This window comes from Typopeltis vanoorti, chromosome 2, assembly GCF_054136105.1.
Source record: "Typopeltis vanoorti isolate ZY-2024b chromosome 2, IOZ_Tvanoo_1.0, whole genome shotgun sequence".
NCBI classification, from domain to species: Eukaryota; Metazoa; Arthropoda; class Arachnida; order Uropygi; family Thelyphonidae; genus Typopeltis; species Typopeltis vanoorti.
In genome coordinates, this window is record NC_143550.1 from 77,900,737 (window position 1) to 77,927,879 (window position 27,143).

At 34.8% G+C, this 27,143-nt stretch overlaps 1 protein-coding gene and 1 long non-coding RNA gene across 5 annotated transcripts in view; one reads left to right on the forward strand and one right to left on the reverse strand.

The window, feature by feature from the left end:
- Positions 1-27,143, forward strand: part of LOC150109197 (uncharacterized) — a 181,142-nt gene that overhangs the window by 144,180 nt on the left and 9,819 nt on the right. Inside the window, exon 4 of one of the 2 annotated variants that reach the window (XR_016550235.1) lies at positions 6,476-6,661. The exons of the other annotated variant lie outside the window; for it this stretch is intronic. This is a non-coding gene — a long non-coding RNA (uncharacterized LOC150109197). Of the gene's footprint in view, positions 1-6,475; positions 6,662-27,143 lie in introns of those variants that run through there. 2 annotated transcript variants of the gene reach the window in all.
- Positions 1-27,143, reverse strand: part of LOC150109198 (solute carrier family 41 member 1-like) — a 145,539-nt gene that overhangs the window by 101,662 nt on the left and 16,734 nt on the right. For all 3 annotated transcript variants that reach the window (XM_090411959.1, XM_090411940.1, XM_090411950.1), the window contains one exon: positions 14,536-15,000. In XM_090411959.1, coding sequence (XP_090268085.1) covers positions 14,536-14,979 — 444 coding nt within the window. In that variant the 5' untranslated portion in view covers positions 14,980-15,000. The remainder of the gene's footprint in view (positions 1-14,535; positions 15,001-27,143) is intronic.

Consider the following 27,143-nt stretch of genomic DNA (forward strand, 5'->3'; position numbering starts at 1 on the left):
TGCTGTTTCGAGCTGCCTCCTTATCACCTGCATTGTAGTTCCATATGTACACCTTCTTAACTGGAATCTCCACATATATCGTATATGTCGGCATATAAGATGACTCTCAACTACAGAAAACCCTCTCGAAATCATGGGTCGTCTTATACGAGTTTAAAAAGGGAAGCTTAATTTCTTGGATGAACATTTAGGTAGTTACAATACATCGTTATATAAGAAAATAGGCAATGTTTATAAACAAATCAGATTAATTTTTTGTTACATAAATTTATTTAAAATATTACAATAGATGCAAGTCTTAAAAAACAAATAATTATTAACGTCAATTTTCATGTTAATTTTGTTCATCATCTGTTGAAAATAGTTCTTCAGATTCATTGTTTAAATGATTGTCATATGGATCCCAGTTCGAATCATTTGATTTCGTTTTCATCGTCATCAGTGTCCCATAACAGATCATCTGTACCATCCATAAGATTAGAGATACCACACTTTTTAAATGATTTTATTACAGTCTCTACTTTTACTTTATTCCATGCTTTGATCACAAAATTGCACAACCTGCAGTGCACATAGATCCACCATTTGTAAATGATTTTTCACCAGTCAACATCCAATTATTCCACTCTTCTCGCATATGATCTTTAAATGGTTTGTTCAAGCAGACGTCTAGTGGTTGCAATATAGAAGTTCAGCCACCTGATATAACAGCAATTTTTGTGTTTTTTTTTTCTAGAAGACTTTTAGTATTCTCAATTAAATGACTACGCGACCAGGCAGTATAACTAATAAACTGCGTTTTTTCATTATACTGCTTGGTCGCGTGTTTCACACATTATTTATCCATAATTTCACACCATTTTCATCCAACCATCCTTTTTCGTGAAAATGTACAAAAAGACCTGAAGGAAATTTTATCTTGGGTTTAGTTTTATGTTTGAAGATGATCATTGGTTTTAACTTGGTTCCATCAGCCAAACATGACAACACAACCATAAACCTTGTTTTTTTATAACCTGTACTTCAAACCAGCACACTCTTACTACCTTTAGACTCCGTTATTTTATTGCTTATCATATCAAGCTCATAGGAGTTTCATTCATATTTCTAATATTTGACAATAGAAATTTATGGAAACTGGTAAGTTTGTGGTCAAGATCTGCTGGTAGTTTTTGAGCAATTTTCGTTTTTTGTAGTATTACCAGATTTTGCCTGTTCATAAAACGATTACATCATCCTGAAGTAGCTTCAAATTCTATACTTTCATCTGGATTCAATCTCGACCATTTTAGTGCATATGCTCTATTCATATTTCTTGTAACAAGATAACCATTCTGCCTTTGTTCGAATACCCATTCTGCAATGTGATTTTCCAGTTGCGGCCATCGGGTGATCCCAGTTCCTCAGACATTTTTCTTTGGCAATTTTTTTTTAAATATCTCCTTTCTTCCTCCATTCTCTTACCATCTTCTCAGTTATGTCAAACTTTCTTGCAGCAGCACAGTTATTAGTTTGCTTTGCCATTTCAATTACCCTTGTTTTAAATCAAGCTTCATACTTTCTTCATTTTGTTGCTGTTCCATCATTTTAAATTATAACAATTTTAATAATCCTAAAATTAAAAAAAAATGAAAATCCATAATTAATTAAAATTGGGGCTAATCACTTTTAATTAGGATAATTCGTGTAAATACTAAATCTATGCTATTCAAAAAAATAACGGATATGCATAGATATAAAAATAATAGATATGGTAACAATATCTAACGTTGCATTAATACAAGAAAGAAGAAATTGGGGGATCATCTTATACAACTGACATAAGCTTAAAACCTAAAAATAGCCTAAAATTTAGACCTTGTCTTATACGCCAGTCATCCTTATACGCTGACATATACAGTATATTGTTACCTCCCAAGCCAAGACTGTGATCATTTTCCTCAATCAGAGGCAAAGTAGCCACCCTTAATTATGGACAGGTCTTCTGATCGTGTACCTAAATCTAACACTTTCATACCCCAAATCCCCTCCATCACATTCTGCTTCAAGTAATTATCTCTCAGGAGGTGTATAAATTCCATTTCCTTCCTTCCATGTGATCTTTCCTCCTTTTGATCTATGTCTCTGAAGTTGAAGTCCCCAATAATAATTACTCAACTTGCACTCATTGTACTAATATGCTGATGCTATATTCCATGTCATCCCTGGTGTCCCATGGTCTATAGCAGCAACTAATTTTATATTTTGCTTTTTGGTCTCAATCTCACTCCTGATTGCCTCTAAAGAACTACCATCTGTCCAAATGACTCCTACTTTTGTTGGTTGTAATTCATCTGTTATCATCAGCAGTACTCCACTCCTTATCCTGTCTACTCTATCTTACCTAAAAATAATAAATCCATCACACTTACTCCATGTGACTACATGGAGTGCTGTTAGCCAAGTCTCACTAATGAATATAATATTTGGTTAGTGCAAATATAGCATTTGCACTAACATTTCTGGCCTCCCTCAGCCTCCAAAAATTGGACAGGCCTAAAACTGCCTCGTTCTATATAGAATAAAAGGTGTTGGCAGATTTATTTATATTTTTTAAGCATAACCACATATACTGTCAATTTATTTGATCAAGGGTGCTTAAATTTCTTTTAAGGTGTTTCTTGCACCAACTCAACAATGAAAGATAACTCAAATGTCAGCACTGTGGATGTAAAGACATCTCCCATAAAAAAATAGTAAACTATAAAAATATGACAAATACAACAACAAAAAATAAATAAAACTATACCCTAAAAAAAAGACAAAATAACACCCAAGTTACATTTAAAAAAAAAAAAATCCAGGGCATCAATATTCATAACCAAACCTCAACTGGCTTCCTCCACAATAAGCATACCTTAGCTATCAAAACTACACTTTGCATATTTTCTGCAAAAAAAGGGGGAAAGTGCGATTTTGTGAAATCAGAACTTGGCATCGCTGCTTTTCAATCTACTCTGGTTCGAGATTTCTTTATCACACTTTATAGTTTTCAATTGCCCTTGACTATTCTACTAATTCTGATAACAATGCTGTCCACTTTTGACTACTTACCTCTAATAGTTTACTTCATGCAGTCTAATTACCCAAAGTGCGAGCTTATCTTCCAAGGAAGAGTTAACAATCATAACACAAACTTGTCCCCCCCCCCCACAATTTCCGAGATCAAGCCACAAAGGAAGCCAAATCATTTGCTATCAATTGTGATTTAACACAAAGAGTTAACCTATCAACAGAATATGAGAAAATCCTAATCATCCTTCTTTTCCTTTCTTTTAGGCTTGCACGGTGATCCGAATGCATTTTTGGAAATTATGGAGACAACTACCGTGTTTGAATAAAAACTTTAGTTTAATATTACTAATTAATTTATTATAACTATAACTATTTATTATAATTTATATATTAAATAATTATTTATATTATATAATATATATATATATTATATAATAATATTATATATTATTTATATAATTTATATAATAATTTATTATAATTATGACTAATTAATTTATTATTACTAATTAATTACTATTAATATTACTAAAATAAATATAATAATTAATATTACTAATCATCCTTCCAACACTCCAACATTTTCATTTCATCAACATCCAGGACATCAAAACCCAATCTGATAATCCTAACCAGACCCCCAACTGGCATCCTCCACAACTACAGCCCACCTTAGCTACCAAAACTACATCTTGCTTGATATCTTTTTGTAATCAGCTCTCTATTCAAATAAACTAGATATCTACTCTCTTTTTTGGCAACTCTGATCATAATCGTATCCACGTCTCTTTTTCTACGATCGTTCTTCTTCTAGCCAATCTCAGCCTTGTACCCTATCACACTACAACAGTGCCAACCATCAAATCAGATACTGCTTTTCTAATATGAACATCCTACTCTGAACTAATAACTAAAATAATCCTTATTGAAATGAGAGCCTATGTTCACCACTCAGCTGCAAAACCTCCAACTTCCATTCATATCTGGGTTCTCTAAAAAATCACCTCCTGTAAGACCATAAACTGCTAAGTGCATACATCCTCTGAACTTTCAACAAAAGGGATATTAGAAAAATCCTCATTAGTCTTGATACTAATAAGTCTCCTGATCTAGATGGCATCCCTACAAATGTGCTCAAAACTTGTGTGCCGGAAATTATATTTATTTAGTTTGATCCTTTATCCAAGTGTAAACAAACAAAGTTTGCACCAGAAGTATCTTCAGGACTGGGGTAACTCGTGGCAAAGGTGGACTGATTTCACATCACTTGCCTTAGTATCCCATAATGCAAAGCACATCTCCTTGCGGAAATGTATAACGCTGGACATTATGGGAAGGGGTCACTACCCAGACCAGTTTCGACCTTTATTGAGGTCTCTTCAGTGGGAGCCAGACCCAGAGGTGATACCAAGGTTGAAGCAATGCAGAAGTCATATTTCCATATACGAGTTGCCAAAAGGTTTCACACCTTATTATTAAATTACTCTGGATTAGAGAAAGATGTTGCAAGTTTTTTCACTTGGTTATACTATAAATTTATAGTATAACCAAGTGAAAAAAAAACCAACTTGTGTGCTGGAATTATATCAATATTCATCTGGCATCTACCAACAGCATATTTGTGCCCCCCCCCCCCACGGCACTGATATGCTATAGTAGGTCTTACAACCGTTCCTGCGTGGGTCAGATATAAAAAAAAATAGCAGTCTGAACCTAAAAATGGAGATAAAAGACAGCCAAACTATCATCTCATTGCTCCCATTTCAGTTCCAAGTGATGGAGAAGGGCATCGGCAACCAGTCTCTTTACTACCTAGAGACCAATTAGTTAATCAGTAACCACCAATATAGGTTCTGCCATTCTCATTGTACAGAAGACCTACTTGCAAACATTGCCCACCCACCTTCAGATACAGGGCATGGAAAGATTTGAAGAAACTCATGATCGTCCTTGACATTTTCAAGGTATTTGACTGTCTAGCATCAAGATCTTACTTAGCAACCATCTTATCTCCCTCCTGCCTTCTGTGATTAGATTGTAGGCTTCTTCTCTGGTCGTTTATTGCAGGTCATGGTGGACTGCTTCCTCTCACCAGATTTCTTTATCAATGCTTACGTATCTAAGGTTCTGTACTCTCACCCATACTTTTCCTCTTTTATAGCAATAACCTTCCCTCCCTTTAGCTTCAAATCTCGTTCATAGTTTTGCTGATGATAGTACACTCCATTCCTCTTCTTCCATGGAGAAACCCTGTAGTGCACAAATAACTGAAGCTTCAAGATGTTCCATGACCAACACTTAAATACTAATTTGCTCACCATAATCATGTGGAGCAAAAACAACTTAGTGAATTCCAAAACTGTTAAAACACAGTTCTGTCTTGTTATGCAAAAGAAAGCTGCTCCTACTTCACTCCCTCTTACTTTTGATAATTATTATTAACACCTGACCTCCACATGGAGTCAAAGAATCATCATGAAAGGTACACACTATCACACACACAAAGCTCATCCAACCGTGTCTTAAAATGATTCAATGTGTCAACATTCACAACACACTTAAGCAATGTTCCACTCAGCAACCACTCCATGCAAAGAACCTACTTCTCACTCCACTGCTCACACCCTCCTTATACAGTTTCCAAAGATAGCCTCTTGTTCTCCCCCCCACACACCATCCCATTTTAGAATGGGATGGGGGGGATTGAACCTGATAACTCTCAACATTAAAATAAGTCTAGATTTTGACCAATTTTGACTATGCCAACAATTTGCTATTATAACATTTATCAAAGGAATATGGCTGCAATAAGACATCTATCAACGGCTATAACCATCTACAGTTGATGAATATTCTGTAAAAGTATACAATTTTCTGAAGAGGTTTAGAAATTTAATGAGAACCATTTTTTTTCTTTCTTTCTCTGTCATGTTAAGAAAATACTGTCACTTTTACCTTCATTAAAAAATAAATACCATCACTAGTACCTCTTTCAAGGAGTTTACCAGCTCCCATGCTTATGCAACACTAGCTATTACAGACAGAAATAAGAAAATAACATTAATTACAACAGGCATTTCTATCATAAAAAATGTGTTCTAAATAATTGTCTGCAAGACACAGGATCACTTGCAATCTTATGACTTCGTCACTGTTCTCTTCAGTTCAAAGGCTTATTTATGCAGTCTCATTGAAGCACTTTTACCACAACTTTTAACCTATCAGGAAGATGAACAATGTCACGTTAATTTTTCTGGTTGGGGAGGTTATTCAGAATAACCCTCTGCACTGTATATGCATGCTTTTTTAATTTGTTTTTAGCAGCTCTTATGTTTTGTTTCACTCTGATAATGAAAATTACTACCTGGCTAGTATTAGCATTAATGAAGTGTAAATGATTAACTAATAATTTCTTTTTCAGAATGCATTATCATAATAAGTGGATTAAGCAATGGCTTGGAGGGTAGAACTTTCAAGGGTGCCATTTCTATAGGCAAGATTTGGACCTAGAACAATTTCAAAGAAAGGAAACTGTTGTTACTGAATGAGCTAGAGAAGCTTTTTTATTATTTAAAATTTAAATTGTCATTATAATGATATAAAATTCTTTTGCATTATTTTAGCTAAAAACAAAAACCATTTTCTTCAACCATAGCTTAGAGAACACTGGCACACAATGTCTGGATTTAAATCCCATTTGTAAGTGGGAAAAAATTCTGCTTTTTTATGCTGAGTTAGTCAATCATACAATAAGACTTTTTCTCTCCCTTCCCACTCTCTAATAACTCAAATTTTTGTATCCACAAAACAAACCAGCCAGAGAAGATAAGTTTCAAGAAACATATACGTTGAAAAGCACATTCCCTTAGTCCATACTCATACGTACAATTCCATAGGCTCGTTATCTTACGTCTTGCACCCCCCCTTGAAAATCTAATGGGTTTTTCACAGTCTTCTAAAGTGTGAGAATAACTTCCTTATAAGCTAGTGTTCTTTGTAACAATACTGTTATCCAATGTCATGACTTAACGACCATTGCATTGTAATCTCTAAACTTACTCACTGAGCACAATAACCCCCAAATCTTTAGCTTTGTTGACTACATCCAACAAATTTCCATTAATATAATAATAATACTTAACTTTTAATAACATATGTCCAAAATGCATAACCTTAAGCATAGTGGCACTGAACTGACATTTACTGTTATCTGTCCATATAAACAATCTTTTCAAATCAGTTGGAAAGGATTCTGTATCAGCTACTTGGCATCATCAAGCAAGCAACTGGATAATCACATTCAAGACTTTCTACAATATCGTTAATACACATGATGAACAACAATAGCCTAAGTACAGAACTCTGTGGTACACAACTGGTTGCTCTTCTACTCCTCATAAACTTAGTCCCACCACCAATACTTCGCTTCTTGATACCTGTTAGTTAAACCACTCTCCAATCCATGTCACAAGTTCAAGAAGCATCATGGTACATCCATTCCCTTTATCCAACTCTGCTGTCACTATTACAGAACACAAGCAGAGTGCTAAAGCAAAACTTACTTTTAATAAAATCATGCTTTTTCCTCCATAAAGGATTGTAGTACTGTCCATCCATCTTTGGATGCGATTTGAAAACAACTCTTCAAATACTTTGACTATGACACTTTTCTTCTATCACTAGAGATTCTCTGTATCAGTCTTAGCTACACCCTTGCATAATGGAATTCTCTTGCTCTCCTTCACTTCTAGGAATTTTGCATGTAATGCGACTCAGTTTACGAATGGCCCAGAGACACTGTTAAATGTTTTGCACATTCTTTAGCACTCATGTTGATATCCCAACCAGTACAACTACTGGATTTTAGTTAAGTTCTAGTAACAGCTTTAATACTTTAATTCAGCTACCTCTGTTCATTCATCCAGTTTTCCTCTGGCATCCAGAGATCCAGGGGATTTTGCATGGACTATATAGTCCATGCAAAATCTTACTAATATGCCCATTTAACAACTCAGCTATTTCTTTTGTATCTGACACTTTTCTTCTATCATCCACTAAGGTAATTCTTCCATGGTCATTCTTACTTTTACTTGCTACATAGTGATAATATTCTTTCAGATTTCCTTTGGCCTGTGACTAACTTGTTTTCATAATCTGATTTTGCCTTCACTCTCATCACAGCACTCCAGAATCTTATTGCTCTTTTTATGATATCACATCCATAATATCCACTTTTATTCAGCTTTTCTGTAGTGGTATTCATTCATTTACCTCTCATGCAGTTAATTCTCTTGAATCTACATATGCAGTTACATGTAAGCATTATTTAGTCACTCTTTGATTAATTTTGTCACACACTATTAATTTCTCTATTATGCAGCTTCTCATGCCAAGGCACTGACTCAAGATGCCTTCTCAATTTATTATAATCATCTGCCTGATAGTTCCTTAATCAAAGCTCTTATACTGTCATCTGCCAAGTTAAAACAGCATGATCACTCCTAACTAACCACAGGCATAATGGACAACTAATTTGTGGATAAATTCTCAGATACTATTACTAAATTCAAAGTTCTTGTACTGCAAGTCCCATCATGCTGCTAAAGGTAGTTAGTTACCCTTAAGTAAATAATTCATTTTTGCTCATCTGCACAATGTACCCTCCTGCCTTGTCTTTTCTCCCTGAATAAACTGAACATATATTCTATTCCTCCAACAGTATCTTCCTCTCTTTCAACCAAGTCTCACTAATACATATAATTGTTTAGTTTCCTTAAATCTACAAATGTAAGTGCTCACCATTACTCCTGATGATTCTGGAGTTAATGTATATACAGAATATCTACCTACCAGGCTGATGGATTTAATCTTGAACTAAATTTCTTTCACTATTTCCAGAGTTAACACTTTTCATAACTAGTCTGGCAATTCCTGAAGTCATCATTCTCTTTCACTCTGTCATTACACTCACAAATTACAACAGCTTAATTTATTCTGTCATACTGTAGCAAAATATTCACAATTTTTACCCCTTTGCTTCGCTGCACTCAACTCTTTCATATTTTCTCTCATACCATACTTTTAATAAGTCATTTTGACCAGTACAATCACATCATCAACATTCCACTTACTCACATGTCACAAATATGTCATGCCTGAGAAATCTGTTTTCACTGGTTGCTCAATTCATCCAGTATGCTGTATATTACAATATTCTTTTTCAACCATTTCTGTTTTCTTGATTATTCTTTTTGCTTATGTGTTTTATCTCCTTTTATGCTATTTGCCAAGTGCTTTTCTACTCTTTCTAACTCTCAATACTGTGCAGCCCTCAAAACCTCAAAATTTCCAACATCAAGCCGAACTCTTCTTTCCCCCCCCTCCCTCATTTCTTTCATATGGTCTTTCTGGCACTCTTTCTCTCTCTCCTTTCATATCACTACTGCTATAGCCATCGTGTATCCTAACACCTCTATTTTTGCTAATAATTTGCTTAGCACTTCCCACTACCTGCCATGTCCTCTCATCTGGAACTTCATTCATCTGCTAATCATTTCACATTTCTGGCAAATTCTAGCATCACTGACTTTTCTCATGAACCATTCACATTAGCCAAGACATATATTCTGCACATGCTATGTTAGACAAAGTTGAATTCAAAGAACTTGTCTCATTCACTGTTATTAGTTAATTAATATGGTTATTTATGGTTAGTAGTTGAGCAGGTGTTTTGAACAAAAAAAAAACTATATTTTCTAGATGCTGAGAAGGCTATGGTTGGAATATGTTTATGCCAGGATGAACTAGATTCAAAAGTCAACCCAAGAAGAGAAAATGATTTTGACTGCAGACTGGAACTTTATCAAAAGTAAGAGGGAGTGATGTGATGTAGTATCTTTTTTTTCTGGGCAATATGAGAGGATTGTTTTGACAAATGAAATTCGATAGGTTACCAAGAAGATTTTGAGGCCCAAATCATTTGTGTACTACAAGTTTTTGCAAATGAAAAATAGAAATTGAAAGTATTGTCATCAGAGTATGACAATACTTTCAATTTCTATTGAAAGTTGAAAATGTGAAATGTGAGCATCAGAGTATGAGCAGGATTTAAGTTAGAGAAAGTTAATGACATAAGAGCAAAAGAGCATCGCAAGAGTACAGAATTCTTGGTTATTTCAGTAATGATAAAGAAATCTGATAAAAGAGGCCCATCGTGACATGCAATGAAGGCCAGAAAGAAAACTAGCAATCCAATCGCAAAAGGCAAGAGAGACCAAAAGATGGTGGTAGGTTGATAAGATCTTGATGCCAGACATGATCAAATGCCTTTAGAAATATCAGGAGCAATCACTCAGGTTGCTCTTCATTCATAGATCCCACCTCTCTGTGGTCTATGTCTAAAGGTGAGTAAGGTTTGTTGTAGAAGAAGAGTAGTGGAATCGATAGTGATCACTAATTAACTGACAAGTCTCCAGGTAGTGACACTGGCTGTTTATGACCTCCATCATCACAGTATTCATATAGAGGCAATGGAATGAAAGTGTGATGGCTGATTTTTAATGGCTGGAAAAAGGCTGGCTTTCATGCTGTTGGGCAGATGCCAACATATATTGCATATTTGGAGAGAGAGAGAGAGAGAGAAAGAAAGAGCTGGTTAAGAAAAGGTCCAGTGTCAGAAGAATGATGAAATTTATCTGGTTGGCAGGTTAAATTGTACTGGATCACAGTTGACAGCAAATGATTCAACTGCCATCATTCCAGCACAATCTCTGAAATCAATGTGGTTCTGAGGAGAACCAATCTGAGCTATGGATTTTAGTATACCAAGAAAATATGCTCCAAGTCTTTGGATAATTAGCCTGAACAAAATTGACTCTCAGCAATAAATAAAAGGCATTATCATCGTCATCTGAATTAATAGAAGATAATGATAAAAAAATGAAAACTAAAAAGTGAAGCAAGACTTGAGACTGAGCAGATCAAGAGTTTAATAACCTTTGACAAGGAATATCTGATGTGACAAAAGTACATATTCTACCCTTATTAAAGAAGGTAGCACCATGCAATGGATGACAGAGATGAGGTGAATTGTGGTAGCAGAGGATACCTAGTGTTTAGTTAGGAATCGCAGATGAAGTTTTAATGCCTGTAAGCAATGGTGCACATCATTAATATTTGTATTGATACATCAAATGTTGGTGGACATGATTTTTATTATATGAAATTTTGTTCTTTTGGCCTTTAATGGATCTATTTTTATTATTTTTTGGAACTCTTTTGTAGTATTTTTAATATTTTTTACCATTTTTGTCGCTTTTTGTGGGAGAATTTTTCATCAAGTTTTCAGTTGTTTCATATTTAACTTTCTCTTGCTTAAGGTTAAATTGTCAAACAACTCAACACCTGATGAAAATTATGAAGACATTGATTAGCACTAAAAGATATATTTTAGTGATTACACCACATTTTTTATTATTCAGTTATACAAAATACTGAAATAATAGTTCCCGACAAGTTTCGTAAATCGTAGGATTTACATCTTCAGGGGGTAAATAGTATAACTTAAAGTTTAAACAAGAGAATTAATAAATATAAATCATAACCATCTGGCTATTCATAAACTCAAATAACAGAATGCAGATATAAAACGTTATTGACGTTGAACAATACTGGACGATGTCATGTGTTCTTGTTCTCGCTCACACGGTCGGAGCTCAGATTGAGGTAGATTTTTTATTAGATCTGACCACACTTGGAGAATTAAAACTTAATTTTTATTGCATTGGGTTGGGTTTTTTTAGCATATTAGCAGCTTCTTTAAATTTTCTTATATAACTGCTGTTTTCTATGCATGACATCGTCGTTTTTGCCAGAGTACATCGTGTCCAGTGGAAGTGGTATGGAAAGCAAGACCTGTTTTTTGTTCTCTTTTGTATTGTACATCTTTTTTGGTGTTCAGCCATGCATATTTCTCCAGATCTTCCTGTCTGTCCTACGTAGCAAATCCTGCAAGAGAAATGGATTTTGTAGACTTCTGGTTTTTTAAGAGGATGATGAGGTGGTTTTGGAGGATGTAGGAATCTTGAGATTTTTTCCATAGGAAGGAAGGCTACTTTTATGTTGTGTGTGTTCATTAATTTGGCTAGCTTATCTGTAATATTTTTGATATAAGGAAGCGAGATTGCGTTTTTGTAATCCTGTTTTATTGTGTTGTTAGTTGGAGGCATTTTAAGGATTCTCTTGATGGTTTTTGTTTCATATCCATTCTGTTGGAGGATTTGTGTTAAGTATTTTAGTTCTTCATTAAATCTTTCTTGTGTGCTGGAGATATTGTATACTCCATCTCGAAAAGTTTTAATTAAGCTTATTTTTTGTGAAGGATGGTGGTGTGAGGTTGCATTTAGAAATCTTCCAGTGTTTGTCGTCTTCCTATATACTGAGAAGGAGAGTTTACTTTCTTCATTAACTTCTAACAGAATATCTAGAAAAGAAAGTTTTTTATCTATCAAGACAGAATCTGGGAACAAAAAGAAGGATTGGTCATGGGTTCATTATTATCACTGGTATTAGCAAACCTATTTATGGAAAAATTTGAAAACAATGCTCTTAAGAATTACCATAGAAAAACCAAAAATATGGCTACGCTATGTGGACGATATTTTCATCATATTCAATGGAACAACAGATGAACTTATCAATTTCAAAGATTATCTCAACAATTTGCACAACACCATAATATTCACTTTAGAACAAGAAGAAAATAAAAAACTTCCTTTTCTGGATATTCTATTAGAAGTTGAAGGAAGTAAACTCTCCTTCTCAGTATATAGGAAGCCGACAAACACTGGAAGATTTCTAAATGCAACCTCACACCACCATCCTTCACAAAAAATAAGCTTAATTAACACTTTTCGAGACGGAGTATACAATATCTCCAGCACACAAGAAAGATGTAATGAAGAACTAAAATACTTAACACAAATCCTCCAACAGAATGGATATGAAACAAAAACTCAAGAGAATCCTTAAAATGCCTCCAACTAACAACACAATAAAACAGGATTACAAAAACGCAATCTCGCTTCCTTATATCAAAAATGTTACAGATAAGCTAGCCAAATTAATGAACACACACAACATAAAAGTAGCCTTCCTTCCTATGGAAAAAATCTCAAGATTCCTACATCCTCCAAAACCACTTCATCATCCTCTTAAAAAACCAGGAGTCTACAAAATCCAGTCTACAAAATTAATGAACACACACAACATAAAAGTAGCCTTCCTTCCTATGGAAAAAATCTCAAGATTCCTACATCCTCCAAAACCACCTCATCATCCTCTTAAAAAACCAGGAGTCTACAAAATCCAGTTCTCTTGCGGGATTTGCTATGTAGGACAGACAGGAAGATCTGGAGAAATATGCATGGCTGAACACCAAAAAGACGTACAATACAAAAGAGAACAAAAAACAGGTCTTGCTTTCCATACCACTTCCACTGGATACGATGTACTCTGGCAAAAAACGATGATGTCATGCATAGAAAACAGCAGTTATATAAGAAAATTTAAAGAAGCTGCTAATATGCTAAAAAACCCAACCCAATGCAATAAAAATCAAGGTTTAATTCTCCAAGTGTGGTCAGCTCTAATAAAAAATCTACCTCAATCTGAGCTCAGACTGTATGAACGAGAACAAGAACACGTGACACGGTCCAGTATTGTTCAACTTCAATGACGTTTTATATCTGCATTCTGTTATTTGAGTTTATGACTAGCCAGACGGTTATCATTTGTATTTATTAATACTCTTGTTTAAACTTTAAGTTATACTATTTACCTCCTGAAGATGTATGATTTATGAAACTTGTCGGGAACTATTATTTCAGTATTTTGTATAACTGAATAATAAAAAATGTGGTGTGATCACCGAAATATATCTTTTGAACCAATTAGCCACAGAAGTCTACGCCTGCAATTGATTAGCACTGTTTTCTTGAAAAATACATTACGTGCATCAATGTGGTTTGTCATTTAAGAAGTTCAGAGACTGCTATTATTAAACCATTTTAGAACACGATGAATCCAACTGCAGCTATCTTGCCCAAAGGCAAACTTTATTAGGTGATAAATTTTTTTTTTCTTGAGGGTAAATTTATGCATGAGGTGTAAAAATGTATTTTAAATGTACAGAATAAGTGAATACTTGACAATAAATTATATTTGTTTAATCCTTAATCCAAGTGTAAGATACTTGGATAATGAAGATACTTCACTACTTTTATTTAGGAGCTGTTGGCTTTATATCAATTGCCTCAGCAAAATGCTCAGAATATTTGTTGCTCTTTTCTCTAAAAAAAAAAAATAATTATAAAAATTATAACAATTATAGTTATAATGTGCCATTAACAACACTGACAGATTTTAATGGTGTACACTTTTTCATAAGACAATTATGAAATTTATTATATACTAAAAAATTACCTGAACAAGATCCAGTACAAGTCCAGCACCAACAGTCCCAAATCCAGCAATAAGAAATGGAATAAAAACTTGAAACGCCACTGACATCATTGTCTCTTCATCCTCATCTTTTTTCTTCTCATGCCTGTCATCACTATCATCTTTTAAGTGTTCATCCAGAAGTGGAGTAGAAGAATTACGTTCTTGACAACTATCCATCTGCAGTCCATCTTCCTCATATACCCAAGATACCATTCCTTTATCTTTTGTAATCACCTGTGTTAATAACGCATCTATTTCATTGCTATATTCTGGATGATTATTTAATCTATCAGGCAAGTCCTGAAGATTATCTTTACTAGAACTCTGGCAACCCTCACCTTCAGAGGTGACACGAGGTACCATTCTGCGGTAGCGTAATTGGAGTCCTTCTTTACAGGAAAGCTGTTCTCTTGAGGATGCCATAATATGGCAGTTGAACTGCCACTAAAGAGAGAAAAAAATATGTTTATATATAAATAATGTACTATTTAAGAAATATCATTTAAACTTAAATTTAAGCAAGAAGCATACTTTAAAACCTAAACAAAAAAACTTACAAGATAATTCACAAGGAATGAACTTAGATCAAGCATACTGCTTTATATATCAATCTTACATATACAACAGGTCTCAAGACCTATAACATGGCAGTTGTGTGCAGGTTGGAAAGTGATTAGAGATGAAAGGAATCTGTTACTGAGTTTCTCGAAGATCTCGGGGGGGGGGGGGGGGAGTATTCATTGGGGGAAAACAATGTGGGGAAGACTGTTCTGAAGGACAGAGATATATGGAATAAAGGAAGATGAGAAATTCATTCAGTAAACCTGGAACTAAATGGTATGTGAATGCTGACCAGCTCAATGCTGCTTTTCCTACACACATTTCCATGGACACTGCAGAAAGAGCATCCACTGAAAAACAATGGAAGCCAGTGTGAGAGAGAAGGGCAAGGTATTAAGCAAATAACACTCTTCTAGACACAATCAAACATTCCGAGGAAGATTTCTGGTGTGCTGCCCCAAATGTGAGCACAATATTCTAAGATTGGGTGGATTTAGCATGTGTGCATGCGAGCATGCATGCACACAGCATTAGGAGCTAAACAGAACAATAATATTTAGAGCAAAAAAGAATACCAAGATTTTTGGATACTGAAGAGGCTATAAATGTGGTACAGCATACCAGGATAGGATAGACATGAAAGAAAAAAAACAAAGAAAAGAAAACTAATTTTACTTGGCATGCAGAATGTTATCAAAGTGAAGGAGCATGAAGGATGATGACCTTTATTCTGGGAAATAAGATGGGATTGTTTTGGTAACATTAAAGTTCACTAGATTATCTCCACCTGACTTGAGAATGGAAAGAAAATCAGTGTTTAAGGCATTAGTTATAGAAGATAACTAATGAAGCTTGAGTCACTTGGAAACAAAATTAGCTTTTGGAAAATCCAAGCCCTGGATAATGATTATGAGGTTTGAGTCGAAAATAAAGGCACTCTTCCCAGCAAGAATAATTTCAGTTATTAGAACAAGCAATTGAATCGGGAAAGTAAAAGCAATAATCAAGTCATGGAAAACGGGCATAGAAATCTCAATGGTCATTCCAACAGGTCACCATTAGTACCATAGGATACAAGGCTGAGATTGGCCGAGAGAGAGGAACAAGCCATAGAAAAACAAAAAAGGTTATAGTCAGATGTCAAGAGGAGAGCTGATACCAAAGGTGAATTTGGAGGGGAAAGCTGGTTAAAAAAAAGTCCAGGGTTGGGAGAATTTATATTATCTGGTATTATATGGAGGTAGGTGAATGATTTATGCTGGATCACTGTGTACATCATCATCAGTGCCCATGGTCCAATTCTCATTAGAGTGATGTTCTTTTCACCATTCTTTGCCATTTCTCTCTGTCCATTGCATGGTATTAAATCCTGTAAACTCTTTACATATCACTTCCTCACATTATCTACCTGCTCTTGTCTTGGTCATCCTATTCTGTTTATATCATCTGCTGTATCAACTTTAAGGTTTTGATCTTTCTAAGAATTATAAACACATTAACACAAGAATATTTTAATGTTTGCCAAATATTTCAGTCTGAAACTAACAGACTATCCTTGTAAAAACTGTTCCTATCAAGCCACCGAGGATAGTGGCTTGATATTCTTGTGTTAACGTGTTTATAATTCTTAATTTAATGGCACAAGTGTCTCTCAAGAATAGAATTTGATCTTTCTACTTTATCCATACCGCAGATGTCCAAAAAGCTAAGTTTCCTTTGAATAATTTTTTGCATTCGATTTTCTTTGCAGTTTACTTTTTTTATACAGTTCTTCAATTGTTACCTTTTGCACCCATCCAATTCACAGTATGTATTATGCTATTTCTATAGCATAATACATACCCTTTCAAAGTCAATAGTCATTTCAGTCTTTGGCCATTACCCATGTCTCACAACCATGTGTGAATATGAATGTTTCTGGCAGTCTCAGCTTTATGGAAAGCTAACTTTTTTTAATTTTTTTTTTTTTTTAGTAAGATTTACCTTTCCATATCTTGTCCATTGCCTGTAGGATTACTTAATTTAAATTTATGCTAATTTAAAACTATCTAATTTTAGAGCATATTAATTTTAATGGGTATGTTTAAGGGTTAAAGGTATACAACTGGGATCTCTTCCCAGTTGTATACCTCCACACAGCCTTTTATGGATACGTAGAACCAAATGAGCTTCTGGGCGAATGTCTAACTTCAATGCTGAATGAATAAGGATATGTTAGAAATATGGGATTTAGCCAATCAAACTGTATTCTCTGTTGAATTAAACCAAAAGAAAAGGATGATACAACATGATGAAACATCGTGCTGAGAGGCACATCATCTAGTTAAATCAAGTCTTCACTATTTTTATCAAGGAATCGAGGTGGCAAATGAAAAGTCAGCTACTAGAGCAAAGCTTAAACTGGACACAAGAATTCAACATAAGTATCAAATGGAAAAGTGAAACTAGTAGGGGAATCTGGGAAATATTATGTGAAATAATTGGTATGACCGAAGCAAAGAACACAACAGGTGAGTTGCTTCTAAATAACAAAATACAAGAAGTTATATTCAGGCAATAATGAAAGAAAGGAAAGATTAGTTATGCTATAATGTCAGTGTTGAATACAGCATATTGAACATTAACCACAATCTTGGATGGTAAGCAATTTCAAGTAGCAAACATCAAAATGGAGAACTTAAGAATGAGTTATTTGTGTCTGTGGCCTAACAAAGGTTCTAAAAAAGAAGTGGAGGGATATTTCAAGACATTAGAGAAGAAAGCTGACAAAGAAAAAGGCTGGTTCTTGTCGGAGATTTGAACAGCTGAGTAGGACAAAATGTTTTGGAAAAATTTGGAGAAAAAAGAGAAAAGCTAATAATAATGCCATCTTCTAGATTTCTGATTAATGGACTAGTCAATACCATGTTTCACTAAACAAGTTGTTTGCAATAAATATGCATACAAATTCAATGGATGTATATGAGAAATAAGAAACGTCTCACTGGCTATGTTATTGTTGATTATCAAATCTCCACAACAGTTTGTGACACAAGAGAATAGAGACTATAAGAATACACAGAGCAATTGAAACAAAGTAATCAAAATATAGTTTTGAGCAGGATAAAAATGAATATTGCACGGGGAAAAAAAATGTTCAAAAGTTCTAAAAGTAATCAAAGTGCAGTAGCTTTTAGAGGCTGACAAAGACTCATATGTCTATGAATATTATTCAATAAAAAATGCATTTGAAAACAAGAATCAAACCATGGAGACTCAATGGTAAAATGAAGAAAACACTGTTAATCCATTCAGACATATGAAGAAGTTGTGTGCACTGAAAATTTCTTAACTTCATGCCAGACTAAAGAAGTTGAAGAGGCAGTCCCAGAGAAGAAAACAGAAAACTAGCCAATTATAATATAGTTTGGAGATGATAAAGAAAAGGTGTTAGTTCAGGAGCCTTGAGAAAATTGATGGAATTCCATCAGGATTGGAAGCTTTTTTGGTATCCAAGTTGTTATGATATTTCTGATGACTTTCTGGTGGAAGGCTACAGGAGGCATGTGATGCAACACTCCAGGAAGTGATTTGCCTTCATCATTTATGCAGGAGTTGGATAAGAAGAATGATGCTAAGAGGTCGGCCTTTATTATTAGGTGATGTTGCAATGATACCTTTTTGATGAGAAAGAGGTAGAAACATAGATAAACAAACGTTGCACCCAGTGGTTTTTGAGAGTGACCAGAAGATACAACTGCCAGTGGCATGGGTGATAAGTTTTCTACATTTAGTACTATCTAATGTCAGATAGCTTTTTTTAATTTTAATGATGGCTTTCCAAGTACTGCAGACTCCAGTGTAGGCTGTGAATGAAGCTAGGGCTTTTGTTTCAAGCCATTCCTGATAAGCTGTTTTCTGAACCACCCAAGTACCCTATTTTTCTTTTTGGAAAAACCATAGCTTGGAAATAAGACAGAAACTTTGAACAGAGTGGGGAAAACCTCAACTTCAACATGAATAATTTCTGTAACTAGATCACAACTAGTATCTGGCTCTGAAGAATGAAAACAAAAAGGAAGATAGTCACAGAAATTTTCCCAATTGTAACACCAAACTACATGAGACTATAAATGGCTGAGAGAGAGAGAGAAAGAGAGAGAGAGGATGTTCCATAAGAGATAAAACTTGGATGAGATCATGACTAATCTGAATTACCAAAAGGAACAGTCACCTCAACAGCATACATACCTGGAAAGAGAACTGGTTAAGAAAAGATCCAGGGCAATGAGTATGAGAAAAGGATTGTTGGAAATCCTGGCTGGGAGATGAATGATTTGTTTAAAATTATTACTTACAGCAAATATCTCTGCTTTTCTTCCAGCTTAATCAGTGGAATTCGAAAAAGGAGCCAGCTAGAATTGTTTGTTTAAATTAAAGTCACAAAAGAAGATGACTTTGCAGTTAGAGAATTTGGATTGCATAAAATCAAGCTTCACAGATAAGAATGTTAAAGAGGTCAGGAAGATCTTCAGAACTGGGAGAATAGAGACAGTTGATGAATGAGAGGTTTAATGAGGCAGGGAAATCTTATTCCTTTTGATGATGTTAAGATGGGCTGTGGCTGTTTTGGCAGAGATTTCAAGTTCAGTCAAAAATGGGAGAATAGACTTGGATGACTGCAGGTGATAATGGAATTATCCAAGGTTGGTGTTTATACCATAAATATAGAAGTTTTTTTTTTTTTTTTAAATTTCTGGGAAAGGCTTTATTTAATTTAGCACAGTAACAATACAATTATTTAGGTTTATTTTCATGCTAGTATGCCAAAGATGAAGTGAAGAGAAAAAGAGCATCCAGACTTCATGCTACAACATGGCCTCAACAGTGCCCTTCACATACCATTACACAGCCACCACCCAGGCATGACCTGGCAGTGTAGATGGCAAGATCCTGCTAAAGTGTTATCTGGTTTAGTCCTGCATGTTATCTGGCAGACATCCTGTGTAGGTGTTTTACTGTTGTTCCCTCAAAGATGGGGAAATTACTGGATCTCCACAACATGAGAAGATAATCTGTACTTTTAACATCTTCTCTATACTTGTGAATATATTAAACTAACGAATAAGAGGATATTAAACTAAAGGAGAGATTGGCTGATGATAACAAGGAGGAATTAATATATTATAAAGAAACAGTCAAAGGATAGTCGTATATCAGTCTATGGGGACTCAATCATTAGAGGAGTGATTACTAATAAATGCACAAAACATGCTTTCCTGGTGGAACAACAAAGCAAATAACCAATGCATTGCAGAAAAGGAAATACTGGGCATCAAAATTAGTGGTAGTCGTGGGCATAAATGACTTAGTTGGGGAGAAGAAGAATGTTGATAGAAAATTGAAGTTGTTACAGCAGGTAAAGAAGAATAGTGTTTTGGGAAAGTTGCAGGCATGTTGCCCAGATATGATAACAGTGAATTGAGAAGGAGAGTGGAGATAATGAATAGTAAGATGGCTGAGTTGCACAAGGCAAAGGAGGTTCAATTTGTAAATCTGTGGTGTGAATTTGAAGGAAAGTTCGAATGGTATAAAACTGATAGATTACATTTGAATGGGTTTGGCTTGGGGCATTTAGAAAGCCTATTGCTTTTTGAGAAGGCACAGAGTCAAGAAGTCAATGTAACAAATAATCAGAGTCTACCTGTGAACAGGATAGCAAATCAACAGATTGCACAGCAGGAGGAAGATGGATATGAGGTTGAAGATGTGGTTGCAGCAGCACAAGATGAGAATGAGACAGGTGGGAATGGAAATCACAGTCAGGATCATGGAAACAGGAGTGGTCAAACCGAAGAGAGAGAGAGAGAGAGGCATAGTATAACAGCTAAAATAGAGAATGTTGGTACTGGTAGAATGGCCTCAAACACACAGCGAATGTTATGTTTATATACAAATGTAAGCAGTATTCGAAACAAAAATGATGGGTTTGTTGCATTGATTGAGATGGTATGCCCAAAAGTAATTGGAATAAGTGAAACTTGGTTGTCTGAGGAGAATGTGATGTCAGGAATAGAATTTTCCAGAAGGATATAGATGTGAAAAGAGGGGGGGGGGGTGCTGTTAATGATTGCAGAAGAATTGTGTCTACAAAGTGTGAAAGTTGATAATGCCTGCACAGATTTTGAATCTGTGTGGTGTGGTGCAAAGTTGAAATAAACAGGTTAGTATATCTGATAGGATGCTGTTATAAGCCAGGGAATAAAGAGAATACCGATTGTGAAATGTTTAGGCAAATTAGTTGGCCATGTAAAAAGAAGGTGATCCTGATAGGAGACTTTAATTACAGGAATATAGACTGGAAGGATGGGAACAAGGAGAACGAGTTTGTGGGATTTCTAAGAGATAAGTATCTTAAGCAGCAACTAGAGGCTGTAATGTTTTGGATTTGGTGATAACTTCACAAGATGTAGTTGTTAACAAAGTGTTGGCATTGCCACCGGTTGGTGAGCATGATCATGAGGTACTTGTTTGGGAAGTGATGAAACAAGAAAAGGTCACTGCCAAAAATGGATACATGTGGAAGTATAAAGCAGTGATTATAGGAAGGTCTGTAGTCAGTTAGCATTAGTACACTGGGCAGATGAGCTGAGCAGAAAAGATGTTGACAATGCATGGAAACTCAGAAGGCAGTATCTGATAAAAGCAATGTATGACTGCATACTGAGGGTTAAGCGAGTAAATAGAGAGTAGGATAAATAGAGTAAATGGAGTGAAATGGATGAACAGTGAAATCAAGCAAACTTTGCTGGAAAAGAAAATGTTATGGAGGGGGTATCAGATCCATGAAGAGTATAAAGTGCAGGCTAGAAAGGTGATGAACATAGTAAAGAAAGAAAAAGTGAAGAATGAGAGAAGATTGGCTGGTCAAGCAAGAGGAATAATTATGGCAGATTAATATTGGTGGATAGTCATGGCAGTAGACTAACAGATGCAAAGGATATAGTGAAATTATTGAACAAGCACTTTATCAACATCTATCATACTGGCATAAATGATCCAGTGCAATATATAGAAGAGAGGCAAGTACGGGTAACCCTCATATAATGCAGATGTTAGGTTCCACAAAAATGTCGCATTATATAAATTGTGTTATGCAAAACTCAGATCACATAGAAAAAGTAGGGTTAGGTTCCGAAATCGTTTTTTTTTTTAAGATTATATAAACAATGACATATCCAACAAAAATATTTTTTTATTTAATTCAAGTAATTCATGTAAGTTAAGAAAACAAACTATGAAACAAATACATAGTATAAAATTATAAAAATTACAAATTGTACATAAACTTCATTGCACATAATGCATGAATGTTTTAGGCAAAATAAAATAAAGTGTATATTTTAATCATCATCATTCTCTTCAAAACTAACATTTCGTAGATGTTCTTTACTTACGAATGGCCGGACGTCGTCATCACTTGAAATCTCTCGGACATAATTAGTATAATTCTCATTGCATACTTCGGCTGGTTTAGTTATCAAGAAGTCAGTAATAGGACCTTGCTTGCCATGCTGCAATTTTTTTATTAAGTTCATAATACGGAGCTAAACAAATACCCAATTGTCTCGTGAATTTTCTGGAGCGCTCCATTGAGAGATCATTATCCATGAAATAACTTTCTTGCTAAGTCCATTCCTTCTGCTAATTTCTTTAAACTGAATTCTTTAACGGATTCATCACAATCAGAATCTTTGGCAGAACTTTCCCTGCCATTTGGTTCAACGTCATCTATTAATTGTACCAGTTCCTCCTCATTTAAATCTATTTCCCCATCAATTAATTCACTATTGAAGATATTGGAGCACTTATGAAGAAGTTCGCGAAGGTTGAGTCTCATGTGCTGATCGAAACCGAATGTATCTTCAGTCGTGTTCAATTGTTACCTTGGCAGTTTACAGTGGGTGGGTTTATCCCTAGTAACAAACGCGTATATTGCAAAAGAGCTCTAAGTGGCCATTATTATAAAAATAATTTTTTTTACATAAAAAAAAAAACATTACATATTGTATGTAACTCACTAAAAAAAAAAAGTGCTCAGCTTGAGATTAACACACATGATTTTTAATGTGCTTTCCTGGCAGAAAACGAAGACAATTGTCAACAATGAATACTTTATACAGTAAACAATTGACGTACATGCATGCTAAAGGGTATTTCCCCTAATATAAATTTGCTATTTATAACTACATGTGCGATAGGGGCAGACACAAATTTAATGAAGATAAAATTTGATTTTTAAGTCGCACGTTGAAAAATACATGAAAAGATGAAGGGTTACTACAGTTTGTAGACCATCTTATATCGAAACCGCATTGTATAAGTGCCGCTTTCAACAAGGGTTACTACAATTTGTAGACTCTGTTATATTGAAACTGCATTATACGAGGGTTACCTGTATTAGGAGAATTGGAAGTGAAAGAAACAGAGATGTATCAGATGTTGGTTGGGTTAGATGTGAATAAGGCTGTGGGAATGGATGACATATCACCACATATTCTTAAGGAATGGGCAACACAGTTAGCTATGCCCCTGACATGGTTGTTTAATGAAACTCTTGCAGTGGGTAAGGTTCCTAAGGAGTGGACAGAAGGCAAAATAGTACCACTCCACAAGCATGGTTCTAAGACAGAAGTCTCCAATTATAGGCCAGTCTGGTTGTGGTCAAGGTGTTGGAGAGATTAGTAAGGAATAGAATACAGAATTGGGTTGATGGACATATCATTCTTTATGATGGCAGGGATGATACAATCAAAGAAATAATCAAAAAGAAAAAAGAAGCCTATCACAAATGGTTAAGCAGTAAAAGATTAGAAGATGAAATAGAATATAAAAGAATAAGAGCCATAGCTAAAAGAGAAGTCAGAAAAAGACAGAGAATCGTGGAATAAATTTGTTTCTAATTTAGAACATGATTTATATAAAATAAGACCCAATGTATATAAGATTTTAAAACACCTAAATGCAGATACCAAAGAAAACATAAAATTAAACACTGAATTGAAATTAGAAGAATTTCTAAATTACTACACAGAACTGTGGACAGACAAATATTTTAAAAAAGACAACTGGCAAACAATTAACGAAAATGAAAAGGAAATAACTGAAGAAGAATTAGAAATCAGCCTGAAAGAAACAAGAAACGGAAAATCACCTGGAGAAGATAAGCTAGGTTCAGAACTATATAAATACGCAGGAACAAGATTCAAAGGAAGACTCTTATTATTTTTAAATAAAATTTACTCAACTGGTATCCCCCCCAATAGAATGGAAAAAAGCAATTGTGATTCCTATCTTTAAGAAAGGTAATAGAGATGACCCTAAAAACTATAGAGGTATCAGTATACTAAATTCATGTTACAAAATATACAGCAGAATCTTAAATAACAAACTAATGAAATATTCCGAAAACTTTATTCTAGAGGTACAAAATGGATTTAGAAAAGGACGATCATGTATAGACCCAGCCTTCTGCCTAAAATTAATAATAGAGAAAAGAAGAGAATATAATTTAGAAACACATATTGCATTTATTGACTTTGAAAAAGCATTTGACAAAGTTAAAAGATACATATTATTTAATATATCAAAAGAAAGACAAATACCAAATAATATCCTAAAAGCTGTCACAAGTATATATGAAATTAATCAAATACAAATAAGATTAAATCATGAGCTATCATATACAAGAGAGATAAACCAAGGGGTCCGACAGGGATGTCCCCTCTCAGCAACTCTTTTTAATATCTACTTAAATGAAATAATAATAAAATGGAGTAAAAATTTACATCAAGGAATTAAACTTTCACCTACAGTTAACTTAAACACTCTCCTCTTTGCAGACGACCAAATAATAATTACAAATTCTGAAGATAACTTACAGAAAGCTATTTTAAATCTAAATGAGATATCCAAAGATTATGGTATGATAATATCAACGGAAAAATCAAAAACTATGGCCTTTAAAGGACAAGATCCAACAAGAACTAAAATAGTATTAGATAACAAGATCTTAGAACAGGTGAATTCATTTAACTACCTAGGATGTATGATCACTTATGAAAATGAAAAAGATATAAACATAAAAATTGCAAAATATTTAAAAATAACAGGAGTAATTAACTCTATATTTAAACCAAACCTAGTTCAAAAACAAACCAGGCTAAAAGTATACAATACATTAGCCCTACCGGTCTTAATGTATGGAAGCAAAATCTGGACAATAAAACAAAAAGACAACAAAGATTAACAACAGCAGAAATGAAGTTTATGAGAAAAACTGCAAAGTATACCCTATTTGATCACAAAAGAAACGAAGATATTATGAAAGAATTAAACCAAGAACCAGTAATTGAAAAAATTAAAAAAATATAAACATAGATGGATGGAACACGTTCAAAGAATGAAAACAGAAAGATTACCAAAACAAGCCTTAAAGTACAAGCCATTAGGAAAAAGAAAACCAGGACGTCCTCTTAAACGATTCAACGATGACTTCTAAGGCTGGAACAGGCCATTCTAGGCCTAAATCCTTGATACGTATGATGATGGCCAGCATGGAGTTTTAAAGAGCAGGTCCTGTTTTTGTAATTTACTTGCATTTTATGATAAGGTAGAATCATATACAGCAGGGGTTCCCAACCTTTTTGTTTCCTAGAGCACATTCTAAAATACGGTAGGACGACGGGCACCATCTATTTTTTCAAGCAAATTTTTTGAATTCTCTTGTTAAATGAATGCAACTTTGAATGCGCGTCTACTTTACATTGTACGCGTTTAATAATCGTCATGTGTCATTAACGCATGCGTCATATAGCATGCCATGAATTGTTGCATGATGTGCATGTGATTATTTCAAACTATATGGCACACAGTTGAACAGCGGCAGGCACACACAAATTGATCAACGGGCGCCATGGTGCCTGCAGGCATAGGGTTGGGAATGCCTGATATACAGTGATATTATTAGACTCTGCAAAAGCATTTCATAGATTACCACATAAGTTGGTGTACAAGCTGCACAGGATGGGAATAGACAGTATATTGGTTAGATGGATCAGAGATTGGCTCTCTGAATACCAGCAGGTTGTGTATGATGAAGCAGTTTCTCAAAAAAGAAGGGTTCTGTTCTTGAGCTCATGCTGTTTAACTTGTTTGTAAACGACATATCATATGGACTAGTTATTTCAGTTATTTGCTGATGATGCAAAGTCGGGAAGAATTATAAGTAGCACTGCTGATGTTGAATCCCTTCAGGAAGATTTGAATAAACTTTTTACTTGGACAAAAGAATGGGGTTGTAGTTTTAATATCAATAAGTGCAAGGTGTTGCATTTTGGAGTGCAGAAATATAAGGTTGTATACTATATCGATGATGCCGTAATGCAGGAAGTGGGTGAGATTAGAGATTTGGGAGTGATGGCTGACAGTAGACTGAAGTTTAGAGGACATATTGCTAGTGCTGCACATCGTACTGCTGCTATGATAGAAGTACTCTAATATGCAAGGATAAGGAAGTGGTTGTGCCACTGTATAAGACACTGGTCAGACCACACTTGGACTAATGTGCTCAGATCTGGTCACCTGATTTTCAATGTGATGTGGAGACATTGGAGAAGGTCCAGAGATGAGTGACCAAGACAATATCAGGAGTTTGGAATGCTGGCTTTGGAGAGAGGTTGAAGAAATGTGGATCGCAGAGTTTGGTGGATAAGAAGAGAGGTGATATGATAGAGACATTTAAGTTAGTGAGAGGATTTTATCAGATTAATCCAGAGGGGATTATAAAAGGAGTAGAAGGTGAGAGGGGAAGAACCAGAGGTGATTCCTGGAAGTTATGTAAAAGTGTGGTGAAGAAGGGTGTGAGTACATGGAGAATTGTCAGCAAATGGAATGCATTGCCAGAATATGTTGTTAATGCAAGGAGTATTAAGGATTTTAAGATTCTATATGATAAATATGTTGTCAGTTGAATGAACCTCCCATGA